Source organism: Hipposideros armiger, unplaced genomic scaffold, assembly GCF_001890085.2.
Source record: "Hipposideros armiger isolate ML-2016 unplaced genomic scaffold, ASM189008v1 scaffold_49, whole genome shotgun sequence".
NCBI lineage: Eukaryota > Metazoa > Chordata > Mammalia > Chiroptera > Hipposideridae > Hipposideros > Hipposideros armiger.
In genome coordinates this window covers 558,706-573,438 of record NW_017731399.1, presented here as the reverse complement: position 1 = coordinate 573,438, position 14,733 = coordinate 558,706, and the positions used below count along the sequence as shown (strand labels likewise).

At 53.8% G+C, this 14,733-nt stretch overlaps 1 protein-coding gene across 3 annotated transcripts; it reads right to left on the bottom strand.

Moving 5' to 3' along the window:
- Window positions 1–2,711: 2,711 nt before the first annotated feature.
- On the bottom strand, window positions 2,712–12,895 carry ZDHHC22 (zDHHC palmitoyltransferase 22). 3 transcript variants are annotated; one of them, XM_019640312.1, is made up of 4 exons: window positions 12,608–12,895; window positions 11,549–11,604; window positions 10,224–10,763; window positions 2,712–5,455 (listed from the first exon to the last, which is right to left on the bottom strand). In XM_019640312.1, the coding sequence occupies exons 3-4, from the start codon at window positions 10,747–10,749 to the stop codon at window positions 5,190–5,192; spliced, it is 792 nt and encodes a 263-aa protein (XP_019495857.1). In that variant the 5' UTR covers window positions 10,750–10,763; window positions 11,549–11,604; window positions 12,608–12,895; the 3' UTR covers window positions 2,712–5,189. The 3 variants fall into 3 exon arrangements, with proteins under 3 accessions (XP_019495857.1, XP_019495855.1, XP_019495858.1); XM_019640310.1 differs by lacking the exon at window positions 11,549–11,604 and having other exon boundaries at window positions 12,608–12,894; XM_019640313.1 differs by lacking the exons at window positions 11,549–11,604; window positions 12,608–12,895 and having other exon boundaries at window positions 10,224–11,517.
- Between the last annotated feature and the right edge of the window lie 1,838 nt (window positions 12,896–14,733).

The window sequence follows — 14,733 nt, the reverse complement described above, 5'->3', positions numbered from 1 at the left end:
CAGCACCATGTCCTTCTCCCTGCCATCAGCCACTGAACCACAACCGTCTGCAATTGGTCCTTGTCCCCCATGAGCTCCCTGAGGTCAGGTAATGGGCCTCCTTCATCTTTGCATTCCTGGTTCTTGGCATCATGCCTGGCATCAAGTCGGCATCAATGAATGTTTGAGGAATGAACACAGGAGCTGGGCCAGCACCACCCACAGAGAGAGCAGTGAGGGCAGAGGCCAATGTCAAGGCAGCCGAGCTACCCCAGGCATCCCCTGCTCCACCAGCAGGCTCACCCTGGCTGGTAACCAGGTCCACGGTTCTGCCTCACCTCTAAAACGTCTCACACAGGGCAGAAGAAGGCATCCTTGCTTTCTGCCCATCCTCTCCTTTTCTCTAGGACAGGAGGGGCTGCTTCCCAAGCATCCCTGAGAGCATGCCCAGAGGTGGGCGGGAAGGGGAGCAGGGGAGCAATCGGGCCAGTGAAGGACACCAGGTACAGAGAGGGGCCAGGGCACTCGGAGGACCACATGCATAGAACGACAGGGACAACCATATCCTTAGGGAAAAAGACTCTCTAAAAGGCGGCCCCTGGGACCTAAGGTCTGGCTTCCTCATTGTGGCGGAGGGGGATGTGGTTCAGGTCCCCTTGAATTCATCCTCTTCTGAAAGCTCCTTTGGCTCCTGAACCCTGGAGTGAGGCAGTTCATATTTTGCCTAACTAGGGCATAGACCAAATAAGAGTGCCCACTTTCCAGATGGGAAAATTGAGGCACTGGGAAGCCAAGTGTGTCCCTACGTCTAACACGGGCTGTGTGGGCCAGAGGACTCATGACATATATTTCCACAGGCAGATGGTCCCCCTCAGATTTAGGGGTCAGAGAGTTGTGCTGCAAATACCACCTGCAGATTGCCCTGAACCCCCTCCTCTCACAAGGCTGTACAGTGGTTACTTTAGAAAGATGCCATCAATTGCCAACCAATGGGCCAATGACAGAGGAGAGAGCTGTAGGTGGCCCCGAACCCCAGAGTCATGGTCTTCCCCCCACCCCAGTGCTCATGATGGCCTATCCTTTGAGGTCACCCTGATCCCTCTGTCACAACCTTCAGGATCACTTTGGGCCCTCTCCCCAGCACCCCTCCAGTCACAATCCATGTCTGTGAAGTGGCTTTGATACCAGCCCCTCCTGACCACCCCGCAGCCGGTATTCCCACCCAGACCCTTGTTCTGTCTCACTCAGATCATAGCAAATGCCTCTTATTGGGTCCCTCCCACTTCCAGTCTACCTGCTAAGGCTTCACTTTCTGAAATCTAGCTCTAATCATATAGGTCCCTTGCACACAATCTTCAATGGTTCCCTACTGCCCGTCAAATTCACTCCTGACCTCTTAGCTCGGCATTCAAAGCCCTACTGCTCAGGTTCCAGTTCAGCCTTAACTCCCTCTTGCCTTTTCTTGGTGTCCCCTATGCTCACTGTTCTGTGATCACTCCAAGGCTCCAGACCTGTTCCTTCCCCCTGGAAAGCCCTCCCTGTCCATCTTCACCTGCTGAGATCTCAACCATCCTTCCAGGCCCTTGCACGAATGAAGCTGGATATGCTCTTCTCTGAGCTCTCTCAGTAACCTCTCCCAGGATGTGAGCCCCTTGAGGACAGAGTTGTCTCATCCACCTTCTAGCCCCGCAATGTACAGAGCACAGTGCTGGGCATATCAGGGGAATAAGAGATGTGGAGTGAGAAAATGCACACAAAATCTGTGCACTCATTCGTGTCAGTATTTATTGAACACCTACTATGTGCCTTTGTATCCAGGATACAATGGTGAACAAAGCAGGTGTGTCTGCCCTGTGGAGTGTAGACAGCCCGTGCTCTAGAATGTGCAAGCATTAGCTAAGCATTAGGGGATTTGCCACAGCTCCGTTCATCTCCTCCCTGCCTGCTCCTGCATATCTGGGGGCTGCTGCCCGTTGGCATGTGTTCCGGGGATGCAGACTCACGTACAACACTGGTTTAAGCTAAAGCCTCTTCAACGGCCTGAGTAGAATCAGCATTTTGCAGCTGATTTTCCAGGCCTGCACATATTTAGGATGCATCAGAGGCCATTCCCATTCACCTGCTCAGGGGACATTCCCTGCAGGGCTCAACCCCCTCCTAGCTGTCCCCAGGGCCTGGCAGCCTAAGGTCTCCAGGTGTTGTAGGGACTGAGAGGGCAGGGGGCCCTGTCTGATCCTCAGGGGTGGTCATCGCTGACTGTGATGGAGGAGCTGGTGGATTACACTCTTCATTTTCTCCCCACCTGTCCTCTGACATGGAAAGAAGTGGGAGAAGGGAGAGAGTTCGCAGGTCCATCCCTGGTCCCATGTGTCCACAAATCCCATCGCTGTAGACCTGCTACCAACCAGGGGTGATATCCACACATTTACCCACCACACAGCACAACCCTGACCAATCACAATGGACACTGGCTGAAATACTGGAGCAGGGGGTCTCACACAGATGCCCTTTCAGTTGCTGGATTACCAGATGAGCTAGGGGTCCCAGCGGAGGATCAGGACCAGCTGGGGCAGGAGCAGTCTAGACAAAGGTGATGACCTACTTGAAGAGAAGTATTTTTGATACTTACCTTAAATATTTTAACAGCTAGCATGACTGCATCAGTGCATGCCAGCCCTGCTACCAACCACAGTGCCCATACAATCACAGCAAATCCAATTTAAAACCACATATTTTATTGATGGCCTTTATTGACAATACAGGGCCATGTGTACAAGGGCTACTCAAGTCCCACGCATGGCAATCTTCCCATGGTTACCCCTCATTAACCAGTCTGCCAGGAGTTGACCCCCTGCAGGTTCCCATTTGGCTCCCCGCCCCAGTGTCCAGCCTCCCAGTGCTAAATCTCCAGGAGGCTGAGATTGGCCAGACTGGCTTCCAAGCTTGAGCTTTGGGGTCAGGAGATAGCCAAGGCCTGGGTCACCCAGGGTCTTTCCCCCTCCTCTTCCACGCTCCCGACCTACATGTGGCCAGAACTGGGAGTGAGGATGCCCCCAATGACTCCTCCGTCCAGGCAGCCTGGGGTCTCCTTCAGCCCTGTCTGCCACATCCTTCCTCTCTAAGTAGCCTGCCCTGCTGACCACCAAGGTGGCAGAGTGACCATTTTTTTAGGGGTGGAAGTTGGTTTGTGGGGCAGTGACTAGATGTCCCTGATGGCAGGAATCTCATTGTCTTGTTCACCATTGTATACCAGTGCCTGAAAGGGCACATAGTTTTCAACCAATAAATCTATGTAGCATACACGAATGAAGGAGCATGAGAGGGAGAAGTAGGAGCAGGTGGAGCCATTACTACATTAGCCCTCTAGGGGGCGTGAAGGCTGCACCAAGGTAAAGGCCTTCCAAATTCTGCTCAAGAGCTCAGGGAGTTGTGTGGCAGCAGTTGAGGTCGCTGTGGCCACCAGCTGGACATTGTAGAGTGTGGGCTTCAGCCCTGTTGCCTGCATGGATGGCAGGCTGGCTTCAGGACCCAGTCAGGAGAGGGCACTTGTGTTGCACCCAATCCCTCATATGCCTCAGGGGTCTGGTCCTCTGGGTCCCAGAACACACAGCAGTGCCCCCATTCAGAGACAGTCAGATAAGCGGGGCTGGTCTGGCAATCGCACCCCTATATTCTGGTCTCCCTCATTCCACAGCCTCAACTCTGCCCATCTCACCCTTCATAGTTGAGCATGACCTTCTAGCTGTGCTCTCCCCAACACTGTCCCACCGCCCCTGAAACTGCTCAATCTCCCTGTCTTCAAATGCCGACCACCTCAACTAGCATTAATACCCAGTCCTGTCTCTCTAGAGACTCTTTCCTTGGTGGCTGGGTAGAGTCCTGAAGTTTTATGTCGTGATTTTCAGACCCCCCATGCCCAGCCCACCCTCCATGAAAGCAAGTAACTCACAGGCATCTCTACAAATCTTGCCTCTGGACCTGATAATCATGAAGAGGACACTAGAATCTTGGGGGCAGGAAGGAATTTTCCCTTCCCTGACCCTGTGCAGAGATTCTTTCCACAGCATGCCTGCTAGATGACTGCTTAGTCCCTGCTGGAATACCTCCAGTTTGAGGGCACTCAGTAACTCCCCAGGTAGACATTCAAACATTGAACAGTTTTAGCTGCCAGTCCTTTATATAGGGCAGAAATGAACCCATGTGCCTTTCTCATTCTCACTCCCCAAATATCCCAGCACCCCAAATTCTGTGTGACCCTCTTTCCTTCCCTCCCCTAAGTATTTTTCCTCTCTCTCTCTCTCTCTCTCTCTCTCTCTCTCACACACACACACACACACACACACACACACACACACACACACACACCCCTGTTATGTGGTTATGCAGGCACATGCCTCTCTCATTTATCAGTATTGCTCCTTTATTTTTCTCTTCTCCTTGCCTTCCCAGCATCTAGCAAAGACCTGGAGGCTGGAGACAAGGGGAAAGGCTGGAAGACTGCCAAGGAAAGGAAGCATCCAGCCAGATCCTGGACTGGGCTGGGGTGGCCAACTGGGGCAGGCTGGACAGGGGACAGCAGCTGGAAATCCCAGACCATTGGCTGCCGTGTTCCAAAGAAAGGGCCTTGCAACTTGGAGCGGATGGATGGACAGCAAGCTATTGAGTTCTTTTTCCCTCCCACTGCCCCTAACTTCACAGAGGGGACAAGGACACACCCCCCTCCTTTCCCAACCTCCCTAGCAGTTGACATGGTAATTTTAAACATTTTTTTACAGCCTCCAGGTCCCAGGGAGCATCATACCAGCAGCAAGAATCTACTCCCTATTTCCAGCATGGGGCTTCCAGGGGGAGCTCTAGCAGATGGCAGGGATGACATGAGACGTGGTGGAGAGTGAACAAGCTAGGCAGAGGCAAAGTAGGGACCCCAAGGAGAAGAAATACAAGCAGAGACCTCCTAACAGCAGCCACCTTTCTAGCCCGTGGGGAGTGTAGCGATGCCTGGGTTGCCATTTTTCCTCCTTGTCATGATCCACCAGCCAAAGCTGTTCTCTATGTGTCACAGAACCAGGGGTGGCTGCTAGGACCTTACCAGCCCGAGATTGTAGTGGGTCATGGATGGAGACAAGGGTGCAGTGGTCTTATGTTCAGGGGGAGCCAGGACACACACACACACACACACACACACACACACACAGAAATGATGACTTCTGTTACTTGTCCTGCTGCTTGGAGCTCTCACCTCCAACATTGAACATGGGGACAAACAGACCCAGCAGCCACCTTTTCCCAAACACTTCTTGTAAGTTCTTGCGCCAGGGCCGAGCCCTCACGGACACCCCCTTCCGCACCTGGTGGCGGGTCTGCCCACGGAGGATCAACAGAAGCTGATGGCAGCAGAAGCCAGCGCAGGCCAGGCCAACGGCAAACCAGAGGTAGAGCATGAGGATGACGAACATTTCAGAACCGAGGACAGCTCCTGCAGGGGGCGGGGAAACACCAGAATCGCTTTACACCCAGGCCACGTATGGAACTGCAAACACCGCAGGCGCTTTCCGCGAGGAAGGGAGGGAGATTAATGAGATTGAAGCTACATTTTGTAGCAACCTCAGCGCTGCAGCGAGGGCGAGGAAGGATAAGCTAGTGGCCATAACTTTTTCTTAGTGCTGATGTCTCCTGGAGCGAGGGGAGAACAGGGGATGTGGGGGAGAAGGGAAGGAAGCTTCTCTGAGCAGTGCCTAGACACGAACATTTCCTGAGCCCTGAGATACCGGTCTCTCTCTCTGCCTTCTCGTTCTGATCTGGAAACTAGGAGAAGGGATTTTTCTCAGGAGGAGAGAGAGGTGAGCTGAGGATCCTAGAGGAGAAGCTGGCGCCTGGGCAGCTGTCTAGACTGAAGCACCTTCTCCCTGTGGAGCTGGGAGCATTGACTGGGAGGATTCAGGAAAGTGACAGCATGATGGAGGACAGGGCCTAGTCATCAAGAAGAAGTCACGAGCTCCCAGGGCAGTGCAAAGTGCCGACTTAGAGAATAATTCAGTCATTAATGTTAACAAGAGGACATTGTGGCCACCAGAACACGCAGTCAGAGCTGTCCTGTCAGTCAAAGCTTGCTAAGGCTGGAAGAGGCACCAAGGTCATTAGTCAAGCACGCTGCTTTGGGCAGGACCTCCTGTAAACCCCTAGAGGGGTTTACCAGCCCTCTCTATTACTGGTTTTTAAATTCCATTAAGAGATCTCACACTCTACTTTAGAGTTGGGGGGGGGGTCAGTCCATGCTAAGTTTGAATCTCCCAGCTCTGTGGTCTTGCACAAGTTTCTTAACCTCTCTGAGTTGCAGTTTGCTCATCTGTAAAATGGATATAATGATGATGATTCCATAAGGTTGCATGACTCGAGAAAATTGTGTGTGAAGTGGCCAGCTTTCTGGTTCACCCTTAGTGCAGTGCTCCCTGCTGAGAGTCATTCACAAATGAGGAGGCTTTATCCAAAAAGGGCTCAACTTTAATTCCTTAGACCATCATGCTTTCTCCTCCTTCCCAGGGCTTGCAGGCCTGGCTGGACTGCAACTTGGGTGGCCATGGTAGAGACACCTACTTTGACCTGCCCAGCAGCCAGGAGAAAACTCAAAAACCATCCTCAGGCCCTCTCTCCCTGCAGGGTAAGCCCATCGCCACCTCCTCCAGTGAGACGAGGGTACCTGCTCTAGAAACCCCACCTTACTTGACCTCTGCAAATCTCAACCATATTCCTCCCTTCTCCAGCTTCCCCTGGCCACAGCCCACCTCTTCCCTGGTCTCCCCAGGCTCCAATTTCCAGACCCCTGAAGGTTAAGCTTTTAAAATGTGTCCAGTCTGAGCAGTGGTGGACTCAGCCGCTAGGAGGATATCTCGATTTGGGTTTGCTCATTAGCAGCTTCCTCTTGCCCCCAACCCTAGGAGCTTTGCTAGCAGGTTTCTCTTTGCAAAGTTAGAGACAAATAAGTCCAGCTGCCCAGGGGATGGAACGCTCTCTCCAGCTGGCATTTTGAGCAGCCCCCCAGCTGGCTGGGGGCAGCAGCAGGACAGGCTCACATTGGGCTGTACCATCCTTCTGACCCACTTCTTCCTGTCAGCACAGGTTAGCTCAGGAAGCCATGTGCAGGAGGAAAGATCCAGGGACCATGGTTCCCTCTGGGCTCTGGGAATGCTGACAGGCAAAGATGACCCTTGAGCTGGGATGTGAGAACATCAGAGCTGTCAAGTGAGGGCCTACCTTGCAACTCAGCTGCAGGGAGAGGCCTGGGCTGACGGAAGCTGTTTTCCATGGGCTTTTTTTTTTCTGGTACTAAATCAAGGCATGCAGAAAAGACCTTATGGCCTTCTCCTGCCCCCTTGTGGCAGCTACAAAAGGCTATTCTGGGGTGTTTGAAGTGTTTGAAGTTGCCTAACCTGGCTGCCTCAGCTCCTCTGAACTATTTCATAATATTTCTGCTTCTTTTAGAAAATCACAGTTTTCCTAAAGGGCCTGAATGGTCACACCATTCAATCTCTCCATCCCTACTTCCCACCAAGCGTCTATAACACCTTTGACAGATCATCACCTGTCATCTTTAATATACATCCAGGGACAAGAAGCTCCCTCCCTCCCAAAGTGGCTCATTCATCAAGAAACAGCTTCAGAGAGGAAGTGTGGTATAGCGGAAGGAATTTGAGCTCTGGAGGCTAGCAACCCTGAGTCAAAATCTTGGGTTGGAATCATATTTGCTGTGTGGCTTCAAAGCAACTTAATCATGCTGACTATTTGGTCAGCCATTAAAATGGATATGATAATACCTACCTCACAGACATGTCAAGAGGAGTGGATGACATAAGGCCTGCACAGCAAGTAGCACACAATAGGTGCTCAGCAAACATTAATCCCTTTTCCCTTCTATTGGACTTTCTGGTGGCACCCACCAGGCTGATGTGCTTATCAAAATGCCATGACACAGGCCAGATGGCATCATCTTCATTTGCTAGATGAGAAAAATGGGGCTCCGAAAGGTGATACAACATATACTGGTCCCACGAAGCCAAAAGAAAAGACAGCTTCTAAAATCTACCTGGCCAGCCTCTTACCTCGTCAGCAGCCATCAGAAGACCCCTTCCACTTCTAGCTCACAGGGCCCACACTCTCAGCCATCCCATGCTCTGGTGGCCGATCTAACTCAAGGGCAGTACCACTACTGGGGACAACAAGTACCACAGTTGGAGAATAATAGCTCAATCTATTAAACAACTTGGGCCTTCTTACTACCTCCCGTTCTCCTGTCCTCCTGAGTAGATGAGAGAGAGTGTGCTCTCAGCTGCTTGGGTTGAGAATAGGGGAGGAAGAGATAAGGAGGGGTAAGCTGAAGAGGTGAGGTGTATGTGTGGGAGAGGGGAGAGAAGGACTGGCAAGGGGAACGATGAAAGGTTGGCAATGGAGAAAGATGAGATGGGAGTTGGAGATTCGAAATCTCGGCCTCCTTGTCCTGGTGTGTATGGTGATGAGATAAAAGATGGTGCAACTCATCCTTCTGCTGGAACAGGGACCTGGGCCCCAAGGTAGGCACTTACTGGCTCTGTTCACCCATCAGATCAATGAAATAGGTCCCTCTTCCTTTCTTTCCTGTCTCCTAAACCTAGCACATATGGACAGGCCTCAACCCAGGCCTTACCTCAAATTAAACTATTTCAAGAGCCTCCCTTTGTAACCATCCATTTTTATGTGATGCAACTACTTGGAAAAGAAAGCGTCATCAGGCTCTGTGGCTCTCCTCATCGCTCCACCTGCCTGTGCTCACACTCCACCCTCTAGCCCGCCCACCTACCCTCCCCCATCCTGGTGATTTCAGTTCCAGAAGCTTCCTATGCCAGCACCAGGATCCAGAAGGCCCAAGAGCTCTGAGTTCTGGGCCCAGCTCAGCCACCAGCCCTCAAGACAATCCCCATAGCTGGATCCTTCCTGGGCCTCTGCGTCCCCATTGCCAAATGGCACAATAGTTCTACACCTGTGTAGGACCAGGCTGCAGCCCCGACAAAGACTGAAATGATGGCTCCCCACAGAGCAGAGCAGAATTTTTATGAATGTCCAGCCCAGGAACATCAAGACAATCTTGGGTTCTCAGCGAAAGAAGCTGCACTTTGTCTTTCTTTGTCCCTGAAAGGTAGTGGGTAAGGAAGCATGCTATATTCCCTGTGCTGCAGTGGGGGGCGGACCAGGGGCTGCTATGCAGTACTAGTAAGATCCTGGGAAAGATGTTTAATCCCATCTGAGCCTCAGTTTCTTCATTGGAGAAATGGAGATGACATCCCATACATACATGTGTACATGCTAAATTGTAAGAACCAAGTCCGTCAGAATCAAAGGCCAGGGTAGGGATGCAGTGGAAGGATATGAGGTAGGGGCAAATTTCAAGTCCAGGTAAAGCGGTAAGAACTGCCATGAGGTACAAGGTTCCTCTGGGCCAGGTATCAGGGAGCTGTTCTTGGGGCACACTACACACAGCTGAGCACCACTGTGAAAGCCCACATGCTTGGCTCCTGCAGATATAAGAGCATCCTGGAGGCTCAATCCCACACCAGTCCTGTGGTGTGAAGATGGAGCCGTTACACAAGGCTTTGTCTCCAACCAACGTGGCCCCTACTCTGAGCCATCTGCAGGCTGGAGAATCGCCTGGTAGGAGTCAAACATTGTGGGCAGGAAGGCAAGAGCTTAGCTTCTTGCTGGGGCTGGCCTGGCAACCTGTCAGCCTTACTGTGGTTGGTTGGCAAGACCTTTGGAGGGCAGAGTTCTTGGGGGAAATCTGTGAATAGGACTGTGGTCCAGGCAGAGGAAGGTCATAGCATGGGTGTACCTCCCAGGCTGCATGGAGGGATGACCAGCACCCAGCCCTGCCTGGCACAGAGTTGGTACATTGCCTGGATCGCCACAATTCTATGTGCAAACGGACAGTTAGGAGCAAGGAGGAGAAGACGAACGAGGATGGGGGTGGGGAGAGAGGTTGCCAGATAAAATACAGCATGTCCAGTTAATCTGAATTTCAGATCAATAACAGCACACTTTTTTTTATATGTCTCATGCAAAATTTAGGAAATATTTATACTAAAAAGTTATGCATTGTATATCTGAAATTATACTTTAATTGGGCATCCTGTATTTTTATTTGCTAAAGCTGGCAAGTTTGGGGCTGGTGATGGGGGTTCTTTGTGTAGGGCTGAACCTGCCTGCCAAGGCCCACTCACCAGAGAAGAACTGGCTGATGGAGGTGGGAAGGAGCGTGAGGAAGGCCAGGGGGTGGGAGAAGGAGATGGAAAGGACTGCAGAGATGTAGGCCACGCCAGCCACCATGGAGTAGAGGCAGGCAAGGGAGGTGTAGAGGCAGAACAGGACGAAGTTGCGCATGTTCCTGCTGCCAATGCAGTTGCCGGTGAAGAAACAGTGATGGTCGTGCCTCAGGGTGACTCTGGAGCACACTCGGCAGAAATGGGTGCTGGATGGGGGACATGGAGCCTTCCTGGCCGAAGTCCCCTGACAGGCGTCCAGGTCGTCGGGGGAGTTCTGGATGACCAGGACGTAATTGCCCAGGGCGTTGGTTGAGAGGAACAGGAAGAGTGCTCCGTGGAGCAACGCGGGCGAGAAGAGCGGGGTGGCTGCGGGGTCCTCGCGCATGCTGGGCAGGAAGAGGAACAGCTGCAGCACGAAGGTCACCAGGGAGATGCACAGGAAGTAGGCGGGGGCCACCACGTTAAGCAGCCTCAGGGCCAGCATCCTCCATTACATTCCTGCGGGGCCCAGGGCGAGAGGAAGACTTACTGTGGTGTCCAGGGGGCGCCCTAGGGTGCTCCTCCAGCGCTGTTGGTGCCGCTCCTCGCAAATCCATGCTCTCCCGACCCCTGTCCTTCGATCGCCCCTCCTCTCCTCCCTAACCCGGGCCCAAACAGGCTTGAGACCCCGAGACAGCGAAGGCCTCTGGGAGCCAGGATTTTTGTCCTGGTGCCCTCTCTATTGGTTTTTGAGAGACCTTGGCGCCCTGGCGCCCTGGGGTCAGGCACCAGGAGAACGAGGTTGGGACTTGTTCACAGTCTGTAGGGTATGGGGGGCGGGGAGCTAGGGCTCCGCTCCTTTAAGGCCGTGGACACGAGCCCAGGTTAGGGATTTCTCTTTCAGAGCCCCAAGGAGGAGAAAGGTAAGGATTTAGAGTGGGAGCAGAGAGAAATTACCTCCTGGAAGTCCTGCTTCACTATCCCTTTCTCCGCTCCCTGCCCCCCCACCCCCGCCCCATCTTGGGCAATACTCTGGAACCTCACCGTTAGCCTGAGGCTCTTTGGAGGGATGTGTGCTTGTGGGTCCGTGACATGTGTGTGTGTGTGTGTGGGGGGGATTCCTTGTGTGTGACTCTGTACGTGTAATCTGTGTGCGCCTGGGTGTCTCTGTGTATATCTGTGTACACACACGCAGCCGCTGCTACCTGGCTTTTAAAAAAATCAGTTAAAACGATCGATACATTCGCACACGCGCTCAGGCACCGGGTGGGGTGGGGGTGGGGGTGGGGGCGCAGCCAGAATACCTGTGTCAGCCGGTCCTGGTCAGCCCACCTCTTCGACGCTGGCACCTTGGCTATTTCTTTGCAAAGAGCGTTTTTCATTTAAGGCGACGAAATTAAAGTCCCCCCATTCGCTCCCACATCCCGCCCTCCTGGAGCGAGAAACCCAAACAATCCCGATTGCGCCGAAACCCTTTCGGTACCAACAGGCCCGCTCTGGGTGCAGGAGTAGATGCTTGGCAAGCCTTTCCGCGGACCGACCCCTGCCGCCAAGCGCAGCCCCCACTGCATCCCCACTCCACCCTGCCCCCCACAGCCCAGGTTCCTGCCCAGCCTCGGAGGCCACCGCAAAATGAGATTTCGGGCGCCTGAGAACTTTTCCAGGGGCTAAGGAGTCGGGGAGCCAGAGAAGCCAGAAAAGTTCTGGGAAGGCTGCCGCGCCCAGGATGCGCAAATGCCAGGAGGCCTCCGTCCGGGCTGTCCCGTCTGAACAGCCGACTGATCACCTTGGAGTACCCTCTGCAGGTGTCAGTGCCCCCCGGGGACCCGTGGCCGCCGTGGGGAGCGCGGGCCTCTCTCCGCGGCAGGGGCCCAGCACAGGGCACGCCAGAGGGGTGGTCGCTGGGGGCTCGGCACTGCTCCTGGCCATGCACTCTCGGGGGCTGCGGCGGCCTGCCCACCCCAGAGAGAGCCTTCGGCCTCGGGCTCGGGCAAAGCAAGTGTCTTCCCCATGCTAGTCGCCAGGGGGGCGCGGGAGCAGCCTCCAGATGCGCCGCGGCGCCTGCAGGACGAAGAACTGGGGCCGGGGGAGTGTAGGGCGCTCAGCGGGCGGCCGCTGCCGGAGCCCTAAGCTGGAGAGGGCACCGCGAAGACTGCCCGGGGGCGCGGGGGAGCTGTCGGTTCAGCACTGCGCCGGCCTCGCCCACCGCGGAGGGCGGCACAGCCGGAGCCCCAGAGAGGCAGGCAGCGCGGGCGGCCGCCGGCTTGTCGGCCACCGCCTCCCTGACGCCGGGGAAGCCGACCCCCGCGCCGCCGCCGCTGCCGCCGCCTCACCGCCGCAGAGGGGTGGGGAAATGCACTCACCGAGCTCTTGTCGCCGACAAGGGGAGCCCTGGACGCTGGCTCTCGCCCTCCCCGAGGCTGCAAAGTTGTGGGCTCGGCCCGGCTGGCTCGCAGTCTCCTCACGATTTGCTTCGGGGACTGGGCAGGTAGCGGGGGCGTGGGGCGGAGGGAGCGGGCAGCTGCGGTCCTCCCACTTGGGCGCCAGCGAGTGGGGCCCAGGAAGCGGCAGGGATGGCAGCTGGGTAACCCCCAGCCCCGCCATCCCTCCCTCCCCTCCTGGGGGCGGCGCTCTGGCCACCCCTCTCAGCAACGTGCGCGTGCCCCCACCCTTCCTCTCGTTCTCCCCGAGCCCGCTGAAGCGCCCTGCCTGACTTCAGCCACCGGTTCCAGCTGGGATCTGGATTCAGTCCTGCTCTAGCCATCATCCACTCCGCCCCTCCCCAATGTGGCTGACAACCCTCCCTGCTCTCCACTCTGGGACAGAGAGAAGTCTAGGGGCTTGAGAACTAAGCCTGCCAGGGGCAACACCCATGAAGATCAGCGTCATTGTCACAGAGTGGGTGAGAGCCCGACTCTGGAGCCTGTCTGCCCAGATCTGAATATCCACCATTCACTACTGCGTGATCTTCAGATTCCAATTTCCTCATCTGTAAAACAGAGATGTGAGGATTATATGTAAAGTCCTTAAACAGGGCCTGCCCATGGTAAGCACTATTTGCATAATAGTTCATAATTACTGATGCTATGTATTGGGCCCTTAGCACCAGGCACTGTGCTAGGCCCTTAGCATAGGACAGCTTTGCTAATCCTTTCATCAGAAGCTCTATGATCCCCAGTGTATGAGATTGAGGCACAGAGAAGCCAAGTCACATGCCCAAGGTCACACAACGGGTGAGTGGCAGAGCCTGGGTTTGAACTAGTGCACCTGCTCCCCAGCCTCTACACAACTCAACATCACCCTGATACCCAGGGGGAGCTCTGATTTTGGACACGGGAGGACAACAGAGGGGCTTGTCCAGACACAGAGCTTGAACCAGAAGCATCTGCTTGGAGTCCTGCTCCCATCCCCCTGTTCCTATTGCCTTCCACTTCCCTCCTTCGCTATTCTGAGGTGGGTACTGAGGGGCACCGAGGGTGGGGACACGTGGCCAGTGTGCATCAAATGGGGGTAGCCGTGGGGGAAGCAGAGTGAGCTTTAGAAACACTGCAGGAATACTGGTGCCACCATCACTACCTCTGTTTCCTGGGCTGTCCTGGCCCACCCACCTGCACTGTTCCACTCCCCTGGGTGAAGGCAAACATAACCAATAAATAATTGTTTATTGTTTTCTCAATTGGTTGATTAAAATAAGAGCAATCCCTTAAAATGAGGGCCATATGCTTATCAGCTCAGCCTGTATTTTTGAATCATCAGATACTGTTTTCTCTGTATTTTATCAGTGTGCGTCAAAATAAAAAGGGGTCCAGGAAACCTTTCTGTGTTCTGAAAGGGTCCTATATATAAGCAAAAGAACAGCTTTGCCAGGTGTTGGCCTCTGAGAACCTGGTAGCCCTGTGAGTTCCAGCGGCCACAGGGCAGGCACAGGGAAACATAAGTGGCCTTCTTTCCTTCAGAGCTGCTTTGTGTCAATATCATTGCTGTCAGGGCCCATTTCACAAGCTCTGCCTGCCTCTCACCCTGGCTTGAGAGGGAGGAGGAGCCTGGAGGACTTGGTTTGGGCTGTATTGGTTGAAGATTGTTCCCTAAATACCTTGAGAGTCTGGCAGTATTTCTAATTTTATTTTACATATGGGTGTGTGGTGGGAAGGTGTGTGTCTGAATTTTTGTGTGTGTGATGGGAGGGAGAAGGAGAGGGAGAGGGAGAGAGAGAAGCTAAATGAATGTAGGAAGATATCAGTGGGGAAAGGAAGTATTCAGCCCAGGAAAGAGATGGATATCTGGCCATGGAAATGCAAATGGATAAGAGCAATTATTTATTTGTTTGTCAACAGAAAAGGGCATTAAAGCTTCAGATCTCAAGCTAGTAGTTCCTCAAACTTCCATTCCAGCCCCAAGCCCCATAAGAATGAAGCAGACTAAGAACAAACACCTTACTGCCACTTGTTGGCTGTGGGACCTTGAGCAAGTCACTTAACTTCTCTCTCAG

Excerpts from the sequence above, each read along its gene's own strand:
- ZDHHC22 (XM_019640312.1), bottom strand. The coding sequence starts at position 10,749 with ATGCTGGCCCTGAGGCTGCTTAACGTGGTGGCCCCCGCCTACTTCCTG. Across the intron at positions 5,456-10,223 it reads CATCAGCCAGTTCTTCTCTG|GAGCTGTCCTCGGTTCTGAA; the intron begins GTGAGTGGGCCT and ends CGCCCCCTGCAG.